The sequence below is a fragment of the Daucus carota genome, chromosome 2 (assembly GCF_001625215.2).
Source record: "Daucus carota subsp. sativus chromosome 2, DH1 v3.0, whole genome shotgun sequence".
Lineage (NCBI taxonomy): Eukaryota > Viridiplantae > Streptophyta > Magnoliopsida > Apiales > Apiaceae > Daucus > Daucus carota.
In genome coordinates, this window is record NC_030382.2 from 37,143,435 (window position 1) to 37,164,714 (window position 21,280).

The 21,280-nt window shown below is 36.2% G+C and overlaps 3 protein-coding genes across 8 annotated transcripts; 2 read left to right on the forward strand and 1 right to left on the reverse strand.

Moving 5' to 3' along the window:
* Positions 1-3,475: 3,475 nt before the first annotated feature.
* On the forward strand, positions 3,476-6,600 carry LOC108208798 (probable cyclic nucleotide-gated ion channel 16). The gene is made up of 6 exons (XM_017379329.2): positions 3,476-4,175; positions 4,284-4,496; positions 4,616-4,929; positions 5,016-5,127; positions 5,215-5,451; positions 5,682-6,600. Exons 1-6 carry the CDS (start codon positions 3,690-3,692, stop codon positions 6,429-6,431), a joined length of 2,112 nt encoding a protein of 703 aa, XP_017234818.1. The 5' UTR covers positions 3,476-3,689; the 3' UTR covers positions 6,432-6,600.
* A 682-nt stretch (positions 6,601-7,282) lies between these two features.
* LOC108208797 (homeobox-leucine zipper protein REVOLUTA) lies at positions 7,283-15,601 on the forward strand. The gene is made up of 18 exons (XM_017379328.2): positions 7,283-8,308; positions 8,576-8,735; positions 9,204-9,286; positions 9,442-9,532; positions 9,620-9,715; positions 9,838-9,951; positions 10,041-10,124; positions 10,654-10,809; positions 10,884-10,958; positions 12,051-12,157; positions 12,283-12,466; positions 12,869-13,057; positions 13,422-13,502; positions 13,590-13,724; positions 14,254-14,588; positions 14,752-14,857; positions 14,946-15,095; positions 15,275-15,601. The coding sequence occupies exons 1-18, from the start codon at positions 8,082-8,084 to the stop codon at positions 15,422-15,424; spliced, it is 2,523 nt and encodes an 840-aa protein (XP_017234817.1). The 5' UTR covers positions 7,283-8,081; the 3' UTR covers positions 15,425-15,601.
* A 304-nt stretch (positions 15,602-15,905) lies between these two features.
* Positions 15,906-20,057, reverse strand: LOC108210233 (receptor-like serine/threonine-protein kinase NCRK). 6 transcript variants are annotated; one of them, XM_017381532.2, is made up of 12 exons: positions 19,825-19,966; positions 19,482-19,532; positions 19,359-19,401; positions 18,988-19,118; positions 18,692-18,805; positions 18,379-18,492; positions 17,865-18,134; positions 17,541-17,782; positions 17,162-17,458; positions 16,848-17,084; positions 16,515-16,742; positions 15,906-16,428 (listed from the first exon to the last, which is right to left on the reverse strand). In XM_017381532.2, exons 4-12 carry the CDS (start codon positions 19,055-19,057, stop codon positions 16,141-16,143), a joined length of 1,860 nt encoding a protein of 619 aa, XP_017237021.1. In that variant the 5' UTR covers positions 19,058-19,118; positions 19,359-19,401; positions 19,482-19,532; positions 19,825-19,966; the 3' UTR covers positions 15,906-16,140. The 6 variants fall into 6 exon arrangements, with proteins under 6 accessions (XP_017237021.1, XP_063943417.1, XP_017237022.1 ...); XM_064087347.1 differs by having other exon boundaries at positions 19,359-19,532; positions 19,825-20,030; XM_017381533.2 differs by having other exon boundaries at positions 15,906-16,386; positions 19,359-19,532; positions 19,825-19,981.
* Between the last annotated feature and the right edge of the window lie 1,223 nt (positions 20,058-21,280).

A 21,280-nucleotide genomic window follows, 5' to 3' on the forward strand; every position in this document is an offset into this window, starting at 1 on the left:
TTTTGTGGTTATCATCTCAACTTGGTCATGCTATTTGATGGTTACACCTATATAATGTACATGTATATTATAAGATATGTTAGTGCCGCTCTGGATAGGATAGATTCAGCTACTTGAATCCATACACCTACATTACTGATCCAGATAGTTGTGAATAATTGAGAGGACATAGATATAAATCGACTCTTACCTAATAAACAATTGTATGTGTCACACATTGATTAGTGTGACTTCGGGCTCAAAGCTTTCTAATAAGCTCTTTTCAACATGGATGGTGACGTAATTACATCCACAACACATACTCTTCTTGTACTTTACCGAAAAGCACTTGCATAACTTATCCAGCAAATAAAATAAACGTCAAACCAACAATGTTTGTGGGATAATAAAACTTAATCGCCACATTCATGCATGGGTAATAGGTTGTAATAAAGTCGCATGTGTGTATTCCGTTCTTGAAATAAAATTCAAAACGGTAAAATATGCATGTGCCTTATTTTAAAAGTGAAACAAAATCTATACGTATGCTATTTCACATTTACATTTTTTTTAAGAAATAAATTACACTCATTTTCTAAAAGTGATTAGTCAACAAGGTAAAGTTTTATGGGTTTGTCTAGTGTGTGCCATGGGCACATGTTAAGCGTGGAAATTTTTGTATTTAGATCATTCTGATTGATGTGGTTGGTATATTTGCAGGGGTCGTCAACATTATTAAGAAGTAAGAACCAATCAAAATCTCTAAACACAAAAATTTTCGCGCTTAGCATGTGCTCATGGCACAACATAAGAAAACCGAAGTTTTATAACACACGGTTGGTAGTGCGAAAATGTGAATGGAAGCTAAAGATGGGCGAACAAGAAGTCTAACCACCAATGAAACAGAGTGACATCTCTATCCAGATGTAGTTTGGAGCTTTTATTGTGAAAACAACACAACATAACATGCATTATGCAATTCAACAACTGAGAGAGATTTGTCAAACCATCCAATGAATATAAACAAAGGGGGGAGAATTAAGAGTGTACTGCACACATATTTCATTAGTGTGCTAAACAAGCAATGCTGGGCTTTTTTATTTCTTTCTGTCTTGTTTTTTTTAGGGAAAATAGATTTTTTTGTCACCGAAATTATTATGTTTTTAGAAACTTGTCATTCAACTAAATTTTTTTTCCTTTTAGTCACTGATGTTATGTTTAGATTTGTCTTTAGTCACTAACTTAGGTTCGGATATGATTATTAGTATTGTGATAATTTTTTGTCGCATCATTAATACATAGTGATAGTATATAATTTTTTGATAATATGATGTATGTTTATATCTTTGTATATAGTAATAATAACATAAAATGAGGTGATATAATATTAAAATCATGAAAAATCGTAATTAGAATTATAGAAATTCATTAAATCATCAGTATGGAATCAATGACTTCAAATAATTTATGCTCTCCATGATAAAATAAAGTCTAATTGAGTGATACGATGCATCATCTTTCACTATTAAAGTTTCAATCACCTAGTTCAGCCTAAAATCTCTCTTAAATTTATCCTCATAATTTTTAATAACTTTATCTTATTATAATTTTCAAGATAAAGATAAATAAATAGAGAGGAAAACTTAATCTTCGATGATTTATGAGATTTTCTTTTTGCGTATAAAAATTCAAACACTAAATTTTTATTCGGAAGATAAAATAAAATAATTTATAAGAGTACACTTTTAGAAACTGTAAAATGCGTGTTTAACTCTTATCACCGAAAATAAACGATCTTGGGTACATAAAAGTACTATATATAAAGATAGACATATATCAAATCATCAAAATATTACAGGTTATCACTATATTTTAATAATACTACAAAAAATTAATATAATGGTAATAATCGAATCCGAACCTAGCAAAAAAAATTCTCAACCTAACATCAGTGACTAAAAGGAAAAAAAAATTAATTGAGTGGCAAGTTTCTAAAAACATAATAAGTTCGGTGACAAAAAAATCTATTTTTTTTAATTTATTTATGTGGCAGTAAATTTATGAATGGGAATGGCCGGGTCAGTAAATTAATGGGTCTGGGCTGGCTAGGGGTGGTAGGGTCCAGCTTGCAATCCAACCACAGACACTAACTAAATCAAAGCAATGTTGTGCATTGTATGGAATTACGCTACCATGTTTGTGTGTGGGTCCGGATTGGACATGTATGGCCCATGAGAAGATGGTGGGCCGTGATTTGGACATTATGAAATGGAGCCCAGGACATAGAGGAGTTAAGGAAGCACTGGCGTTTTATTTTATTTTTTATTGTCAAAAGTAGTGGCTCCAGCTCGAGCAGAGAAACGGGGGAGCAGCGGCGGAATTCTTTTTCGCATAAAATTATATTTTAGGATAAATTAATTTCTAAATATCAACTAAATAAAATTTTATAATTCCCAGTAGACTTACCGAAAGAACACTACTCCGTCCCCTTTACATGTCCATTTTAATTTTTCAGAAGTCAAATTGACCAATTTTTGACTATACATTATAAACAATCCATTCATTATTTTTTTTTGAAGAATCTATTTATTATTTTTAAAACCGAAAATTGCATATTAAAATATTAAAATAGACAAAATATATTCTCTAATGGTATAATTTTTATTATTTTTTTCAATTATATGATATATGTAAATTTCAACCAAAATATAATCAATTTAACCGATCAAAAATCAAAATAAACAAATAAAAAAAGGTGAAGGGAGTATGTGACAGAAAAACTAATATTGGAAACTAAACGAACGCTGAAAGTTACAGCATGTGAAACAGACGGGAACGCGGGGGACAAAGGGAAGGAAGGGAAAAAGCATCATGTACGAGCTAACAGTGAGTCAATGGTACAAATTGACGCACACCGTTTTTCCTTTCTGACGTTTTCCTTTCTTTCCGATCGATGTAGAGATGTCCAGAAAATTTTCGGTGGTGTATGATTGTTTCTAAAATAATTTATTTAAAATAACACTTAATGATTAGTTATATTAAAATATATTTCAAGTTAAAATTATATAAATATATAATTTCATGAAAAAGGAGAAATAATCGATGATCCATGATCCATGTTAACGTTTTGGGATTGGTTTTAGCCGTTAGGAGAGGTGTGGTGTTGTTGATGATCAATTTTAGAGATGTTCATAAAATAATTTATGTGATTAACGGTATAGGTAGACTAAGATTATCATTTCTTTGGAATTAGCTCAAACTCACAGTTAATAAAAACTGATCACTAATTCCCATTTCATCTTTTTTTAGCAATATCATATGAATTGTATTTAAAAAAACTCAAATACGCAAGTTTTAATGACGAAAACAACAGATACATATGAACAGAAATATGATGTTTTTTCCAACTGAAAATTTGATGGCTACGCACAAAAATAGTGGAAGCAAATATTTCTCTGCTACCATCATTTTCTTGTTCATCTTCAATTAACAATCCACAAATCCCAGAAGAAGAACTGTAATAGGAATTGCATGTAATTACCACCGAGCTTTATCACTTGTTCTCATATTTTCTTCATTATCAACATGCATGCATAATGCATACCTTAAATCCTTAACACATGCATGCGTGCTGCAACATTGCTGAGGCCTTTTAATCTTCACAAACTCCATCTTTTATCAATTTCATTTTAAAAAAAAAAAATCCTAAAATGTTCAGAAACAAAACACTAAAGATGAATGCAAGAAAAAACCTACATCTAGAACAATCAGCAAAGCTCTTGGCAAGCATTCCGAAACCATCATTGCTAGTTTACGATCGCGAGACCACCCCTTGGTGGAAGCAAATTCTGGACCCTAGAAGCGATATGGTCAGGAGATGGAACTACTTTTTTCTGCTCACCAGCATTGGCTCTCTTTTCTTGGACCCTCTCTACCTTCTGCTTCCTTCTGTCACCGCGGAGTCGGTCTGCATCAGCATGGACTTAGCCATGCGGATCCTCCTCACCTTCTGGCGCTCTGTCGTTGATATCTTCTCTATTATGCACATTTCCATGAAGTTTCGGTTGGCTTATGTTGCGAAAGACTCTAAGGTTTTTGGAAGGGGAGAGCTTGTCATGGATCCACGAAGCATTGCCATTCGGTACTTAAAAACTGACTTTATTTTTGATCTAGCCGCTTCATTTCCTCTGCCTCAGGTACTCTGCTTTTATTCAGAAAATTTTAAAATCCTCCTTTTTTTAAATTTTTTGTTTAAAAGTTTTGGTTTAAGCCTTAAGGTTAAACAATCGTTCTTGTTTTGACAGATCCTGATCTGGTTTGTGATCCCAGCAACCACACATAATACGGCTAGTCGCGATAACCACTCGTTGTCTCTGGCTATAATGCTGCAGTACATTCCACGGATTCGGTCTATTTTTCCTTTAACGCGACAAATACTTAAAACCTCGGGGTCTCTAGCACAGACTTCCTGGGCAGGAGCAGCCTATAATCTTATGCTTTATGTTTTAGCAAGTCACGTAAGCAAATTTCTATCTGTACTAATGCAAACCATCTATTATGAGGATCAACTCTGTTAATTTTCCGATTTTCAGTATTGAGAAAGTTGGAACAATATTTGAAATTGGTGTCAGTTCAGGTTCTTGGAGCCGTATGGTATCTACTATCCGTTGAGCGACAGTATGCCTGCTGGAAGCAGGAATGTAAGAAGGAATGGAATGGCACACACTCTCCGTCTTGCGAATTGTCATTTCTTGATTGTACAATTGCAGAAGGCCCTGCACGGGATGCTTGGTTACAGACCACTAAGCTCATGACTACTTGTAATCCTCGCGGAAATTCCATTGATTTTCAGTTCGGGATGTTTGCTGAGGCCTTTGTGGAGGAGGTTTCTTCGGAGAATTTTATTCCTAAACTCTTTTACTGCCTTTGGTGGGGCTTGAAAAATCTCAGGTATATAGTATTTAGTTTTCTCTTCTCCGATGATGAATTAGTTTCAGCCATTATGATGATCACTGAAATCGATTCTCGATATGCAGTTCATATGGTCAGGGTTTAATGACAGGTACTTACAAAGGGGAGAATCTGTTTAGTAGTTTTATTTGTATTGCCGGTTTGGTTCTCTTCGCGTTGTTGATTGGCAACATGCAGGTAATTCAGTCAAGCAAAACTTCATAAACTTAGGCTTTAAGTTGATAATTTGTAACTTATTTCGCGCCAATGTGCTTAATTATGAAGGCCTATATGCAATCCACAAGCGCGAGACTTGAACAATGGCGTGTAAGGAGAAGTGATACAGAGGAATGGATGAGGCACCGTCAATTACCCGAGGAGCTGCAAGATCGTGTCAGGCGATTCATTCAATATCAGTGGCTAGCTACAAGAGGAGTTGATGAGGAAGAGATCGTAAAATCTTTGCCTTTGGATCTTAAACGTGGTATCCAAAGGCATCTCTGTCTTGCCCTCGTCCGCCAAGTGAGTCCATTTCATATATAACACGGCTAAAAATTCAAAAAACGGATTTTGTACGGTATACCAACCGACAGACACTAACAACCACTTTTTAGTTAGTTGGTGGATTTCTGCTAACTCCAATCTCATTAATAATGATGCACCCCTGTATGCAGAAAATCTCTGTTAATTAAAAACTTCTGTCCAAGTAAAAAGTAGTTAGTGCGTGCTTACTCGTGTCGTGTATTACATAGGTGTCTTTCTTCTCACAATTGGACGATCAACTCTTGGATGCAATATGCGAACACCTGGTCCCCTCACTGAACACGAAAGACACCTACATTATCCGCGAAGATGATCCAGTAAACGAAATGCTCTTCATAATCAGAGGCCAACTAGAAAGCTCCACAACAAACGGTGGCCGCTCCGGATTCTTCAACTCCATCACAATCAAACCCGGTGACTTCTGCGGAGAAGAACTCCTAACCTGGGCCTTAGTCCCCTCATCAGACCACCTCCCCTCCTCAACCCGAACCGTCAAGTGCCTAACCGAAGTCGAAGCCTTCGCATTACGAGCAGAAGACCTCAAATTCGTCGCAAAACAATTCAAGCGTCTCCACAGCAAGAAAATCCAGCATGCTTTCAGATACTACTCGCACCAGTGGAGGACTTGGGGGACTTGTTTCATCCAAGTCGCGTGGAGACGGTACAAGAGGAAGGTCTTAACAGAGGAGCTCATGAAAAAAGAGAGCTTGTACTATAAATACATGGCAGAGTCTGCGAAGAATCATGACTTTGAAGGTGAACAAAGTGAAGGCTCATCAAAGGATCATAGAAACGAGCAGCATCTTGGAGCTACGATCCTGGCTTCACAATTTGCTACGAACACTAGAAGAGGGGTTGACCAGAAGCTTGCCAGGGTTAATCCTGATGACCCCAGCTTGAAGATGCCCAAGATGTTTAAGCCTGATGAGCCTGATTTTTCTGCAGGAGGGTATGATTGATCAGTTATTAGGGTGCGTCAAGAGATTCGATCAGTTATTACGCATACATGTAAATTTATCGATGTTGTAAGATTCGGGCATAATTTTGTTGTTGTACATAGGTAAAAATTATCAGAGATTTGTCTAAGGATTTTTGGCACAATAATATATTTAATTTTATTAGATGTCTACTGTCGAGAGTTGATCGGAAAGAAACCAAATGCATGTATATTTCATGAAAGAATCTGAGATTTTAATGTAATGTAGACACATAAGTTTAAAAAAATGTTAGGGGTTTAAAATGATTCTGATCGGTTTCATTCATATTAATAACAATGAAACTATCGTGTCATTTAACAAAAAATTGATACAGAATTTAAGATATTTAATATTATGATTGATTACATTTGGTAAAAAATAATTTCATATGTACATATAATGCATTAAATTTTATTTTAAAATTAGTCCTAAAGAAATCTCTTATTGAGAATATTTTATAATATCTCAGTAGATATAAATCAATTTCCAGTTATCACTGAATCAATAATAATGTTATGTACTCCAAATTCTGTCACAAACTTTTTTATTGAATAACGTAATAAACAAATAATTAATTTAATTGGGTAACTTATTTGCATATCATCATTATTAATATGAGTGAATTAATAAAATATTATTACTAAATTTTAAGAAAAAAATTAAAATAATTTTTAAGGTATCTGATATTTTTCGTATATTAATTAATTTATGGAAATTTATTTTGAATAAAATTATTTTATGGAACTTAAACTGCGCCAGTACATTTCTCTCTTCCACAGTTCCACTAAAAAACTTATTTAACAAGTATATTGCACAGTCATTGTTAAAAAATAAAATAAAAATGACAACGAGTACCAGTCATCATCTCTCTCTCTCTCCTGTCCAAAAAAAATCATCTCTCTCTGCTGTTTGTTTACAAACATCCCCATCTCTCTCTCGAAAATCCTTCTCTCTCTCTCTCTCCCATCCTCCACTTCGACTCCAGCATGAGCATGCCCCCTATTCTTGAATTTTCTTACTTGGGTCTTCTCTCTTTCTAACTAAGATCCACTATACTTAATGCTCTTCCCCACCTCCACTTCTCTCTCTCTCTCAAAAAGAAAACCAAACCACAAATTAATATAAATAAATAAAAATAACCCCTTCTTCATTTTTGCATATCTTCTTTATTTTGGAACTTCTTGGAGCACGACCCCTTAATCTCTGCACTGTTTTCAGTGTACTTCTTGGATATACACACACTCTTACATCACTAGCACTTGTATTTATAGCAAATGACTTTGTTGGTTCTACTTTTTACCCAATTTTAAGTAGAAAAGAAAGTAACTGATTTTGTTTCTTCTCGCTTGATTTACTCACTACCCTTTGATCTTCTTCATCATGATATCACTTGCAACCGTTACTTCTTGCTAACCCCTGCATAAAAATCCAATCTTTATTCATACATACAGCTATACTTACATATTTCTTGTTTTTATCCATCCACCGCCTCTTGTTTTCTATATTTCTGTGGTCTATTTATTGCCTCTTGTGCCTTTTTTATGTGTGTATGTGTGTGTTGATCTCTGCTATATTTTCTCTGCTTTTTTTTTTCTTGGGTGGTTTTTTTCTCTGATTTGGGAATTGAGTTGAATGGCCATGGATGTTGCTCATGGGGAAAGTAATGAGGGTAGTATTACTAAGCATTTGGATAATGGCAAGTATGTTAGATACACAGCTGAGCAAGTTGAAGCTCTTGAAAGGGTTTACATGGAGTGTCCTAAACCGAGCTCGATGCGTCGCCAGCAATTGATCCGGGAATGTCCTATTCTGGCTAATATCGAACCAAAGCAGATCAAAGTTTGGTTCCAGAATCGAAGGTATATACATACATACACAATTACGAGAATTGAATTTTTTTTTTTATTGTTTTATGTCATTTGATTTGGCTTTTTCTTTTTGTGTTTTTGGTTATGGTAATTTATGCACATGTTAGTCGTGATTGAGATTCATGATTATGTTTTTCGACTGGGTTGTTGGAAATTGAAGATCTGTGTTTGTTTAATTGGAATTGTTTATCTGATTTGGAACAAGGATTATAAAGAGTAGGTGGAATTTTAAAAAAGTTGCTGTTTTTGATTATGTAGGTGTCGGGAGAAGCAGAGGAAGGAGTCTTCGAGACTTCAAACAGTAAATAGAAAATTGAGTGCTATGAACAAGCTGTTGATGGAGGAAAATGATCGCCTGCAGAAGCAAGTTTCGCAGCTAGTGTGTGAAAATGGATATATGCGGCAACAATTGCACACTGTATGTTAAATTTTCCGGTTATAAATTATATTTTATCTTTCAAAATTTTCTGTTTCTGGTAATTGCCCTCATTAGGTTAACAGTAGAAAACATATAAGTAGTAGATTAGAACCTTTTGTGTGTGTTTTTCAGCATAAGCTTAGCTGCATTCAGATAAGTGATGTTTTAGATATTATGAATATATTCTTGTAGCTGAATGACATGTTCAAGTGGTTTTCGTCAGTGTTATTACGAATTTTGAAATCTTGTTTTTCATTATAATTGTTTTCTATTACCACACATATTTTATACTTTTAGAGTAAAATTTTGTCAATATGCAAATTTTTGTTGTCTGATAACAAGTTACTAGCAGAATCGTGTCTTCTTTAATGTAAAATATTGTTGCCAAAGGGCTGTCTATATGTAGTACTATATAATTCTGACATTGTATGTGTTCAGTTATTAGATTTTGTTGAAATACTGATGCAGGTACCGTCTGTAACTACTGATTTAAGTTGTGAGTCCGCGGTTACCCCTCAACATTCTCTCAGGGACGCGAACAACCCTGCTGGGTAATTTTGTACATTAATTGCCTGACTTCTTTGGTTCTCTTCTAGGTTTTTTATTTCTGTAGATAAGATTGTATATTCTATGATACTAATAACTTATGTTGTTTTGTCAAAAAAAAATAACTTATGTTGTTCTTTTAAATTGATGTTTTAAGCAGACTCCTATCGATCGCAGAGGAGACCTTGACAGAGTTCCTTTCGAAGGCTACAGGAACTGCTGTCGATTGGGTCCAGATGCCTGGGATGAAGGTCTTGATTCTGATATGAAACATGTGTAGTTAGTTGAATTTTGCCTCTGACTTTTACCATTTAAGTAATCATCTTTATTCTTATCAGCCTGGTCCGGATTCAGTTGGCATCTTTGCTATATCACATACTTGCAGTGGAGTGGCAGCTAGAGCCTGTGGTTTAGTAAGCTTAGAGCCTACAAAGGTACGCAGAAAGGTTTATTTACTAATCACAATAATCTCTTTTTACACATGTTTAAGTGCATGCTAATGTTGTACTAAGATGATCAGTAATGATGTCACCTATTGATCTTTTTACTCTTACAGATTGTGGAAATCCTCAAAGATCGTCCAGCTTGGTTCCGTGACTGTCGGAGGCATGAAGTATTTACTATGTTACCTACTGGAAATGGAGGAACAATTGAACTGTTGTACACACAGGTTAGCAGTTTATTTATATCGTACCTTTTTTTAATTTCTAGTATATGGTTATTCTTCTGTCTAATAAATGAACTTTTACATTCTTTCAGATATATGCTCCGACCACACTGGCTCCTGCACGGGATCTTTGGACCCTCAGATACACCACAAGTTTAGACAATGGAAGCATTGTGGTATGCAACTTTAATTACCTAGAAAAGTTCTTTCAATACCATTTTGCATCTTTCTGCTGAAAAGGTTTTGGACAGAGTATTACTTGTATATGTATATTTAAGGAGCTTGAATTGTTTCTCCCCCTTTTTTATGGAATAAAAAGGACCCTTTGATCATTACAATTACTTACCTTATTATTAGCTTTGGGCCTTTTAGTCCAGATGTTGATCTCAAAGTGGTATGTATGACTGTCATTTTGGTTCGAACCAGGGATTATATCTTACAGAATTTCAGGATTTGTTAAGATATGATGCTAGAGTCAACTTGATTTAATCAAGTTCGATGTGAAGGTGCTGCTGTACAAGTTGCTTGGCAGCTATTCTACTCATATTCAGAGGCAGCTGTTTCAATTGTGCTTTTGCTCACCTTTAGCTTAGGATTCCATTTAACTGTTTTGTCTTTAATATTGGGTTCTAAAAATTTGTGTAGGGTGCAGATCTTATATATGATGAGAATTAATATATGTACTCTTTGCCATACTTTCACTAGGTGTGCGAGAGATCACTTTCTGGGTCTGGTGCTGGTCCACAGGCAGCAGCTTCTGCTCAGTTTGTCAGAGGTGAAATGCTTCCAAGTGGTTATTTGGTTCGTCCATGTGATGGTGGCGGATCAATCATTCATATTGTCGATCACTTAAATCTCCAGGTTAGGTTCCCAAAAGATTTGCTTGTTCATTTTTCTTGTTTGCAAATAATTTTCTCACTTACTTGCCTTTTCAGGCTTGGACTGTACCAGAGGTGTTACGTCCGCTTTATGAATCGTCAAAAGTCGTGGCGCAGAGGATGACAATCACGGTGAGTGAAAATTTTTATTATATACAAATTTTTTCAGCTTCATTAGTCATTCCATGCTTCTAAATGAAATATCTTGCAAACATATGACATGTAGTTTATTAATGGAAGAAGTGTGTGCAAATTTGTTTATTGCCCTTGCAATTTTGGGAACTATTAAGTTGACAGCACATATCATAGATGCTCTAGTCTGTGTGGCCAAAAATATCTGCTACTGTTGAATGTTATCTGATTCCAATCCGACATGGATTCAGTCTGGTAAGTTTAAGGCACCTTGTAAAAGATATATGTTTTGATTTATTCATATCTATAGTTATTTTTTCTTTTTTCTTTTTATAAGAAGTGAGGCGGCCGATTTTGTTTTACTTTTTTTTTTGTTGTTCAAAAACCACGCATTGCGTGAGATGTAAAAAGTTGTTTACCCCCCTTTAGCTTTCGGGAACAATAAATTGACGACACACCTTATAAATGCTCCAGTTTGTGTTGCCAAATATCTCTACCGTTGATTTGATTTTAGTGTGACATGGTTTCAGTGTGTGAAGTTAAGACACCTGACGAAGATTCATGTTTTCATTTGTTTTTTTATCTTTGTTTATTAACATTTGTTATAAGACAGGGCACCCAGTTTTTTAATTTGGTATTTTTGTGAGGAAGAAAGCGCGCATTGCGTACCGAACTGTGAAATCGTAGCATGTGCCTAATGCACATACATTGCTCATTAATTGCTACGCGCCCCTTCTACAATTGTAACGACGACGTTTGTCCCTTTGTTCTGTGCAGTGTGCACAGGGAAAAAAGAAAATGTTGGGTGCCCACGAGCTTAATGCTTGTTTTAAGTTGTCGTGGCTTCTGAAGTACTCCTCTTCGAAAGGAAAAGCCAACTAAAAACAGAATATATATATATATGTAATAGATAGTTAGGTGGTCATTAAAAGCCAAGAGATCAGATTAAAACTAAATTAAACCAGAAGAACAATAGAACCTTGACACGGACCATTTGTAAGTGAGTGAGAACGCAGTACGACATATTATACGAATAATGAACCTTCTAAAGTTAGAATATTTGATGAGACGAATTTATCCTTTCCTTTGTAGGCATTGCGCTATATCAGACAAATAGCCCAGGAGACCAGCGGTGAGGTAATATATGGTATGGGGAGGCAACCAGCTGTTCTTCGGACTTTTAGCCAACGATTAAGCAGGTAATTGTTATTTTTCAAAAAATTTTGATCGTATTGAGTTGTTTTTAAAGTGCTACAATTCAAAGTAGTAAATTCAGATCCCTTGAATATAGTATTTATCTTTGTTCTGCTTTGCAATCATCTAGAGGATTCAATGAAGCTATCAATGGGTTCAATGATGATGGTTGGTCAGTGATAAACTGTGAAGGTTCTGAAGATGTGATTGTTGCAGTGAATTCAGCGAAAAACCTAGTCAGTACTTCTGATCTGTCTAGTTCACTTTCCTTGGTCGGAGGCGTTCTCTGTGCAAAAGCGTCAATGCTGCTCCAGGTGAGTCACGGTCTCACAGTGATATAACTGCAGAACTTTGTTTGGTTTCATTCTTAAGACAAGTCATCCCAAAGTTTATGTTTGGTCATGGTAGTAGCTACTCTCAGATAATGGTGGTAGCTACTCTTAGATATAGTCTATCAGGTGATATATGATACAGTATTCATCCTCATGATGAATGAACACTCCAATGATTCTGCTTGCAATTGGTAGTAAGAATGGGTCACTTTCAAATATATATTGTGTTTATATATCGTGTTTTAGTATGTTTGAGAGCTTTGGGTACAACTTCGGTGTCATGTGGTCAATATGCAACATTCTTGAAGTAGACTATTTCAAATAATAGAATATGGCTTTTGTTGCATATATAGAGGTCTTATGTGTCGCTTCTTTTCCCGTCAGAATGTCCCTCCTGCAGTGTTGGTGCGCTTTCTAAGAGAACATCGGTCAGAGTGGGCTGACTTCAATATTGATGCATATTCTGCTGCTTCGCTTAAAGGCAGCTCTTATGCATATCCTGAAATGAGGCCAACCCGTTTTACAGGAAACCAGATTATTATGCCTCTTGGTCAAACAATTGAACATGAAGAGGTATGCTCTTTATTGCATTCTTCTCCTGTTCTTTTACGATACACGTTAGACATTGTTGTACCCCAGAAACAATGAGAAGAGAAATTAATATATCTCCTTGGAGGGCAAACATCTATTCTCGTCCTCTAAATTATATTATTTACGCACAACATATGTGTTTGGTGCATGTATTTCCTACAGTTTATCCTTTAAGTTTTTACTGCTAAAAATATATTGGAACTCGATGAGTTCTATATAAAGGAACCTTACTTCTAATTTGTGGTTGTACCTTTTTGAAAGCGAGAAACTACTACTTCTTTTTATCTCTCTCACATATCATACATCAAGTGCAATGCTATATTATATCTTTTGTTTTGTGTCCTAGATGCTTGAAGTGATCCGACTTGAAGGTCATCCTCTGGGTCAAGAAGATAGTTTTATGTCAAGGGACATCCATCTCTTGCAGGTACTGCAATATGCTTATGGTTACATGGTTTTTTTTTGACACCTCTGCAGAGGATGTTGAGATATGCTGACATCTTCTCTTCTGTAGCTATGTTGTGGAGTTGATGAGAATGCTGTTGGAGCCTGCTCTGAACTTGTTTTTGCTCCAATCGATGAAATGTTTCCTGACGATGCTCCCCTTCTCCCTTCTGGTTTTCGCATTATTCCTCTTGAATCAAAATCAGTTGAGTTATAACTTGTTCTCAGCATCTCTTGTTGTATTATTTCGGTCAAAGATTTGTGTATTTATAACGTATTGTTACATGTCATGGGAGAGTTTGAAGGACTTTAGCTTGACAGACCGACTCATCTATCTTTGTGCCAGATCTACCTAGTGCTTCGTATAGGAGATTTTTTGCTTGCTGAGTAATTTTGTTTTGATGTGTGTATTTATGTGGTTAGAATTGTTTGAGCAAACGAAACCATAACAGTAGCTTGTCTTAAATCCTGCTTCAGACTGATAGTCGTGTGCATGATGACTGATTTTACATCACCACTATGCTTTTGTGCTCAGTTTCTTCCTTCAAGGTTACTGTAGTCTTATTGAACTGCAACATGTGCAGGTTGTTTTAAATTAAATTGGCTTTTCCTAGTGCATCTGAAATATGAACCAGTTGCATTTTAAATGAACACTCTTGATCTGACATTGTTACATCCATACAAGCAGTTGTATATCTTTTTTGCTGAAGACCTATAACAAGTCTGTTTCTCAGGGTGATGTGCAGGACAGTATAACTACAAATCGTACCCTGGATTTGGCTTCCAGTCTTGAAGTGGGTCCTGCAGCTAACCATGCTGCCAGTGACTCTTCTGCATGCTACAATATGCGATCGGTGCTAACTATTGCATTTCAATTTCCTTATGAGAACAATCAACCAGAAAATGTTGCCACAATGGCTCGACAGTACGTCCGGAGTGTGGTATCGTCTGTGCAAAGGGTTGCCATGGCCATATCTCCATCAGGAATGAGCCTTACAGCAGGTCCAACAGTGTCTCCTGGTGCTCCAGAAGCTCAAACACTAGCCAACTGGATCTGCCAGAGCCATAGGTAAACTATAGTCATGCACCTCGTATTGTTAAGATGAAATGCATGCTTAATCCACGTTACGTAAACTAGGGAGTTTTACTTTAATTCCTTGTAGATTCAGTCCCACTCGTGATGAGGTTTTCTCCTCTGTTTCATTCCACCCTTGTGTAATCTTTTTTCTCAGGTACCATCTCGGGACAGATTTGCTAAGTTCTGATTCTGTAGGCGGTGATACCTCGCTAAAAAATCTTTGGCATCATCCTGATGCTATATTGTGCTGCTCGTTGAAGGTTTGGAACTTGCTGCCACAGTATTGTTTTTAAGATGAAATATGTTCTGTTTAAAATGTGTACTCATCTTTCCTTTCCTGTGTTGCAGTCTTTGCCAGTCTTCATATTTGCTAATCAAGCAGGTTTGGACATGCTGGAGACCACATTAGTGGCTCTACAGGATATTACTCTAGATAAGATCTTTGATGACACTGGTCGCAAGGCTTTCAATTCTGAATTTGCCAAGATTATGCAGCAGGTAATGATAAGTTCCGCTCTGTTCTTGTGTGTTATGAAGTTTAACTTATTACCCAGATGATAGCTAGTAAACACTAAAACCTTCTACTTCTCTAGGCGGTGATAGATAATAAATTAACCAGTGCAATTGTTTCTGTTACAAGAGTTTATGAGATTGAAGTCATCTGTAATTATTCTCAGGGTTGTGCCTACTTGCCCGGTGGGATCTGCATGTCAACAATGGGACGCCATGTTTCGTTCGAACAAGCCATAGCTTGGAAGGTCCTAGCCGCTGAAGAGAACACCGTCCACTGCCTTGCATTCTCTTTTGTGAACTGGTCTTTCGTGTGACCATCTGTATCATTTTATTTTCATGTTGGATAGGCCAGAGCTTAAGTAGAGTATATTAGAGTATTTGCGAACGGGGAAGAAAAATGGATCTAGTAACGAAGTTTTGTAATTATTAATATTTGCAGGGAGGTTTTCAGTTCTTTAATATTCGGTTTTATGAGATCCGTTTAGTGGTCAGTATATGAGTAATTTAAATCTAGTAGTTTATCATCCGTCTCAGTAGAGTTTAGGTTGCCTCTTCACCAGAAGTTGATCTTACTTAACAAGATGTGGGTTATGTGGATCGCAGGAGACTGGTTCATGGTTAATGAGTCTGGTTAACCTGAATCGGAACCTTAAACCCATTTGGTGTTTGGATTACCCTTTCTCATATCCTTTATTCTAATTCCGGATTTTTTCATTTCCACTCATGAACCAAAACGCCCCTGAATTAGTTGATGTACACTTGCATATGTGGATGATCCTACTATATACCTTGTAGTTGAGCTGGAATCAAGACTCTACATCATGTACTTTTGTCCAAGTAATACCCAAATTTACATATACAGAAGGAAGCATTCAAGTTCACAAGGTCAAAATCTTAATTGTATGTTGAACAAAATGAACTGACAAATCTTAATCACATTGGCATTCTTCGCGGCTTGATCCTCCAAGAAAACAATGAACATGGAGCCACTTCTGCAGCAATTCTTTTATTTCGAGTTGGATACTCATGATCACGAGAGTCTCACACTGGAGCAGCTGAAGGTTTCGAACCGGGGTTCAGTTAAATCTACCTTCTCCTCGTCCTGTGATTGCAGACTTGAACGCAGAGAACCAGTGTCTGTTAATATCTCTTTGTTCACAACACAGAGAGTATGGGAAACATTGACGGGAAGTGAACTCCGCGGTGACCACCTATCAGATGTGATGAGTCCAAGCTCCTCAGCCTCAAGAACATCCTCATGTAGATTGTGAGGCACCTGGTTGACAGGCTCATGTGTTAGGCCGCGGCTAGAGGAGCTCTGACAGATACATAAACTAACACATTTAACATGGACACTTCTCAGCAGTTATGTAAGCATGTCATTTGAGATCTATGTTGTTATACCTGAAAAAGATTTATAGAATAGTTTCTCCTTCGAGATTTTTCTGGGGCAATAGTTGACAGGATTTGAACCACCTCGCTCATTGTTGGTCGAGAGTCTGGATCCAACAGCAAGCACTCCTTTGCTAGGTAAGCCATGATCTGCATCTCTTCTTCTGGATATATACCTTGTAGATGTGGATCAGGCAGCTCTAGAATCACTTTTCTGCTATCTAGCAGCCGAGGAGTCGCCTAAAATGAGGTCGTGGTCACGATGTTATAACTTATATTTCATATGATCAAGAAAGCTGAGCCCTTAGGCCATAAGTATTTAAGAATTTAAACAAGTTTCCATACCCATATGACAAGGCTTTCTTCCCCCTTCTCGGGTAATTTATGAATGGGATGCCGACCAGTTATCAATTCAAGGAGGACAACTCCAAAGCTAAAAACATCCGACTTCAGAGAAGCTCTTCCTACAATTGCATACTCGGGTGCAAAGTAGCCGAAAGTCCCTTGCATTCTGGCTGGAGAACTTGAACAGCTAGGTACACCATCATTGATCCAACGCTTGGCCATACCTAGATCGGTTATCTGCAAATATACCAAAATTTTTTAAATTTCTGCGACTGACCATTCTTAAAAACAAAATGAAATATACGCCTCTTTACCTTGGCTCTGTGGTTTTCATCCAATAAAATGTTGGTAGATTTGACATCCCTATGCAAAATTTTGGGAGCAGCTGCTTCGTGGAGATACTCCAGACCTTTAGCAGCTCCGAGGGCAATGGCTACCCTTATACCCCAGTCAAGGCATTTTCCTGAAGCTCCGTCTAAATAATCTCTGAGATTTCCATTGGGCATGTACTCGAATACCAGTAGCCTTTCCACGCGCTTTCCTTGATTTTCTGAGCAGAAGCCAAGCAAAGGCACCACATGACAGTGGTGGAGTCTCGATATAAGTTCAATCTGACAGCACAAATACAAAAAATCATTACATTTCCTTAAGAAATAAAAAGCTTCTGATATAGAAGGCAGATTGAGCCAGCACCTCTGTCAGAAAATCAGATTCTGCATTAGGCCCTTCTTGAGCTTTCATCCGCTTGATTGCAACTGTTCCGCCATCTTTGAGATGACCGCAATAAACATAGCTGCTTCCTCCCATTCCTATTAAATTCGATTCAGAGAACTTATTTGTTGCATTCTCCAATTCTGCATATGAAAACTGCAGAAGTGTCCCGGGTATCTTTCCGTCCTTGCTTCTGAATAAGAATGAAGCCCTCTGCATGCATCCTGCACAGCAGTAATTCAAAACTTGTTGCATTTTCTACATAAGAAAAAAGCACAACAGCCAATTATAATTCCATATATATACCTACAACAGGATTGACAGGGGAGCTTATATAGACTTTGAATTCTGGCATTGAATAAGCTCTGTGGCTTATCAGGTTGGTTGTACTGTTATAAGTTGAATCCTTGTCAGAAGAGAAGACGGATCTTTCTGAACATTTCTCCTTTCTATAAAAATACCACATGACCGAACCAATTATGGCGAGAGTTGTCAGTGCAACACATAGCAAGAGAATGATCACAACTACTTTGCTGGACACTCTTCTCTTTGGAAACTCTGTGTCCTTAGCAGAGCCTGCAGAGAAGCAAGAGATATTCGTTTACTAGCTTCACTATATATATCTGAATAATAGAAAACTCCCGTGAACCTGAGCTCTGATACTATGTTAAGAACCAGTCCATCTAAAATCTTAAGGTGTTAGAGGAAGACCCCAAATGAATCTTATGTTATATTTCAACAGGGAGTACCATTATAGTTAGAACATAAAATCTTAAATCGCTAATCAGTAATGCTTCAAGGTGGCGTAATATAAGAATACCTGACTTGCAATTGCACGAAGTAAAGCAGAAGGCATCATGATCATTCGTCACTCTAGGTAGTTTATCAGCAGCACAGATGCAAACCCATTTACCCACACTTGAATCTTTCACAACTGGATAAAAATAAACAAAGTTTGCTAATAAAGTACACGAATTAATAAACAAAATTACAAATTTCCTTTTCAATTTCAGTTAGCACTTGATGTATGCATTCTCTCACACCATCTCACTTATAGGTATCCAGAATAAAAGAGAATGGTAACGATAGTGGAAAACGTCTACATGAGATGCTATGCAGAAGGAGAAGTATACCAGGAGTGCAATCACATGAGGGAGCACAATTAGTCAAAACAGCTAAGCTGTTGTTGCCTTCATGAGCTGAACAAGTACACGCCCACTTGGTTTCAGATGCATCAGAAAGTTCTTCTGCGACAGAGAAAGTTATAATTAGTGTCATTCTACTAGTTAGAACAGCAATCTCAGTCTACCAAGAAGCTTGAATCTTTCCTATTTTCACTAATCAGTTGGAACAGTATTGGAAGAAATCGCTGAAATAATACTGCAATTAGAAAATATTCTGATACACAAAAACACAGTTTGGTACTAACCAGAAATACTAGGCTGAATTAAAATGAAGCTAAGAAGACAGGCAACAAGGAATTCCACTCTGAACTTCATATCCACCGGCTTAATTTGAGTAAGTACGGCATTGCATGACCAAGAATTTGACAGGAGAAACCTACAAAAAATTCCATCACATATCAGGCAATAGAAGGGAGACAGCGATTTCCTCAAGTTAAAAAAACCACGAATAGTTCAGCTAACAAAGAAAAGCAAGAAGTCTGGCATATCATATCATTCAAAAAGACTTTCTGCAGTGACTTGTTGGTGAAAAATACCATGTATAAATTAAGAAAATTAGCAAAACATAATCAGGAACAGAAATGCGAAAATCGGCTTTATAGTATGTGAAGTGTACCTGTTGTTTAACTCCTACTTTCACATACAAGAAGAGCAATTCTCTGAAGAAAAAATTACTTCTTAAAGCGAAGTTTTAGATTTAAGTTTTCGACGAGCTTAGCCAAAAGAGGGAGATGTAGACCTTTTTTCTTCAACTAAGCGTATGTCTTTAGCCTAAATTATCCATCCAAATCTGCAACATGTTGATAGGAACTTATAACTTGTAAGCAATATATGACCTAATGAATATATAACATTTTTCGTCGAAAAATTTTTAATTGACACAAGACAGTGAGTGATACATCAACAACATTCAAAATTGAATACAAAAACTTTAACCAAAAACAGGTCTCCATTCATATATGTGTCGAAGTATAAGATCGCGTTAGACATTACTCCGACACCTTAAGATTTTAAACGAGCGGGTTACTTAACAAGCTAAAAGTTAAGCAACGCATAAAAACTAGCACCATCTGTAAACTTACTCTGAAAAATCTTCTGGTTAAGAACAACTCAAGCTAAGAGCTGTAAAAACCTTGCAGCATTGGCAGTGTAGTGAGACCAGAAGCAGAGCAAAGTACAAAAAGATCTTGCTTTGTTTTTTGTCACTCCTGTCAAGAATAATTCTTTATTATTGGCAGCACTCTAGAAATGAGAATCCGTTACATGTTAAAAGCCAAGACAGTAGTGCCACACACACAGTCACACACAGACAATTAAATTAAATGGAAATGATCAGGTGCATATATAATAATTTAATTATAATTTTTAATCATACTTCAACCACAAAGAAAGCTACCCTACCTACCCACAAATTTGATAGTGACCCCTTAACCAACTAATTTAGCAGCAGTACGAAAAATCCAGCTTTTTCAAGAACTTGATTCTGCTTTATCAGTGCACAGCTTTATGCTCTGCAATCATTTTTATCTCCCTCATTTTACTTATTTTGGAAAATTGTACTCCCTCCGTTTCCATTTACTTTTCTCGTTTGAAATGTCGGGACTCTTCATAACATGAGACAAATTACTAATTTACGTCTGATCTATAAGACTAAATATAGTCATAAGTGATCTTGTTGGATTCGTATTCATGAGTGCTTTAATACAGTGAAATTTTTATATTTAATACTAAAACGAAGTTAAAGATATTAACGATCAAAAGTGTGCGTTGGCAAACATGATAAAAGGAAACATGAAAAGTATTAAAAAACGGAAAGAGTAGTAAATACATTGTTTGTACACAGTTCAAGGCATCTTTTCTTCATTTTATCTCGAGTTCACGTATAAAGACATTATATAACTATAAACATGATATTTCTGAAATATATCGTAGATATTTTATATGAGACTCTTTCAGTTGAGTACATATAAAATCTTAAAATATTACATGAAGGTCTTACATAAATTTTATACTATAAAAATTGAGACCTCCGTCAAATCTAATTTTGATACCATGCTGAAATTAGTCTATCTAAAATATTAAGATGTTACGAAAAAATCTAAAAATAAATTTTTAAGGTATATTCCAACACTTCCGATCGAATATGAATAGAAATGAATCGTATTAAAATTCTAAAATAGGAAAATATTTACGTTAAGAAAGACAATGACACAGGGTATGTAAGTGCAGTGTGCTTTATCTTTTTGAAATATTTAACGTTAACAGAAGACTTTATAGTATTTTGATAACTGTACACTGTTTTGTGACCCATCATCTCTGTGTCGGTTGTCGGCACCAGAGGGACTGGTGATTGTATGATCAAATCCTGGGCGTTGGATCAAGTCAACTAACTGCAGATAATCAATTTTCCAGTTAAATTAAATAATATGATCCCTATATTTAGCTGGCAAATAAATAGTCATGGGCCTTTTCGTTTTATATTATATTAAAGATGGATCTTAATTATATTTAGTAAGTAGGAAAATGTAAAATATAATG

Excerpts from the sequence above, each read along its gene's own strand:
- LOC108208798 (XM_017379329.2), top strand. The coding sequence starts at position 3,690 with ATGTTCAGAAACAAAACACTAAAGATGAATGCAAGAAAAAACCTACAT. Across the intron at positions 4,930-5,015 it reads TGGGGCTTGAAAAATCTCAG|TTCATATGGTCAGGGTTTAA; the intron begins GTATATAGTATT and ends CTCGATATGCAG. Across the intron at positions 5,452-5,681 it reads GTCTTGCCCTCGTCCGCCAA|GTGTCTTTCTTCTCACAATT; the intron begins GTGAGTCCATTT and ends TGTATTACATAG.
- LOC108208797 (XM_017379328.2), top strand. The coding sequence starts at position 8,082 with ATGGCCATGGATGTTGCTCATGGGGAAAGTAATGAGGGTAGTATTACT. Across the intron at positions 10,810-10,883 it reads TCGATCACTTAAATCTCCAG|GCTTGGACTGTACCAGAGGT; the intron begins GTTAGGTTCCCA and ends TTGCCTTTTCAG. Across the intron at positions 12,467-12,868 it reads AAGCGTCAATGCTGCTCCAG|AATGTCCCTCCTGCAGTGTT; the intron begins GTGAGTCACGGT and ends TTTTCCCGTCAG.
- LOC108210233 (XM_064087347.1), bottom strand. The coding sequence starts at position 19,057 with ATGAAGTTCAGAGTGGAATTCCTTGTTGCCTGTCTTCTTAGCTTCATT. Across the intron at positions 18,806-18,987 it reads AATTCAGCCTAGTATTTCTG|AAGAACTTTCTGATGCATCT; the intron begins GTTAGTACCAAA and ends TCTCTGTCGCAG. Across the intron at positions 18,135-18,378 it reads TTCGTGCAATTGCAAGTCAG|GCTCTGCTAAGGACACAGAG; the intron begins GTATTCTTATAT and ends GCTTCTCTGCAG.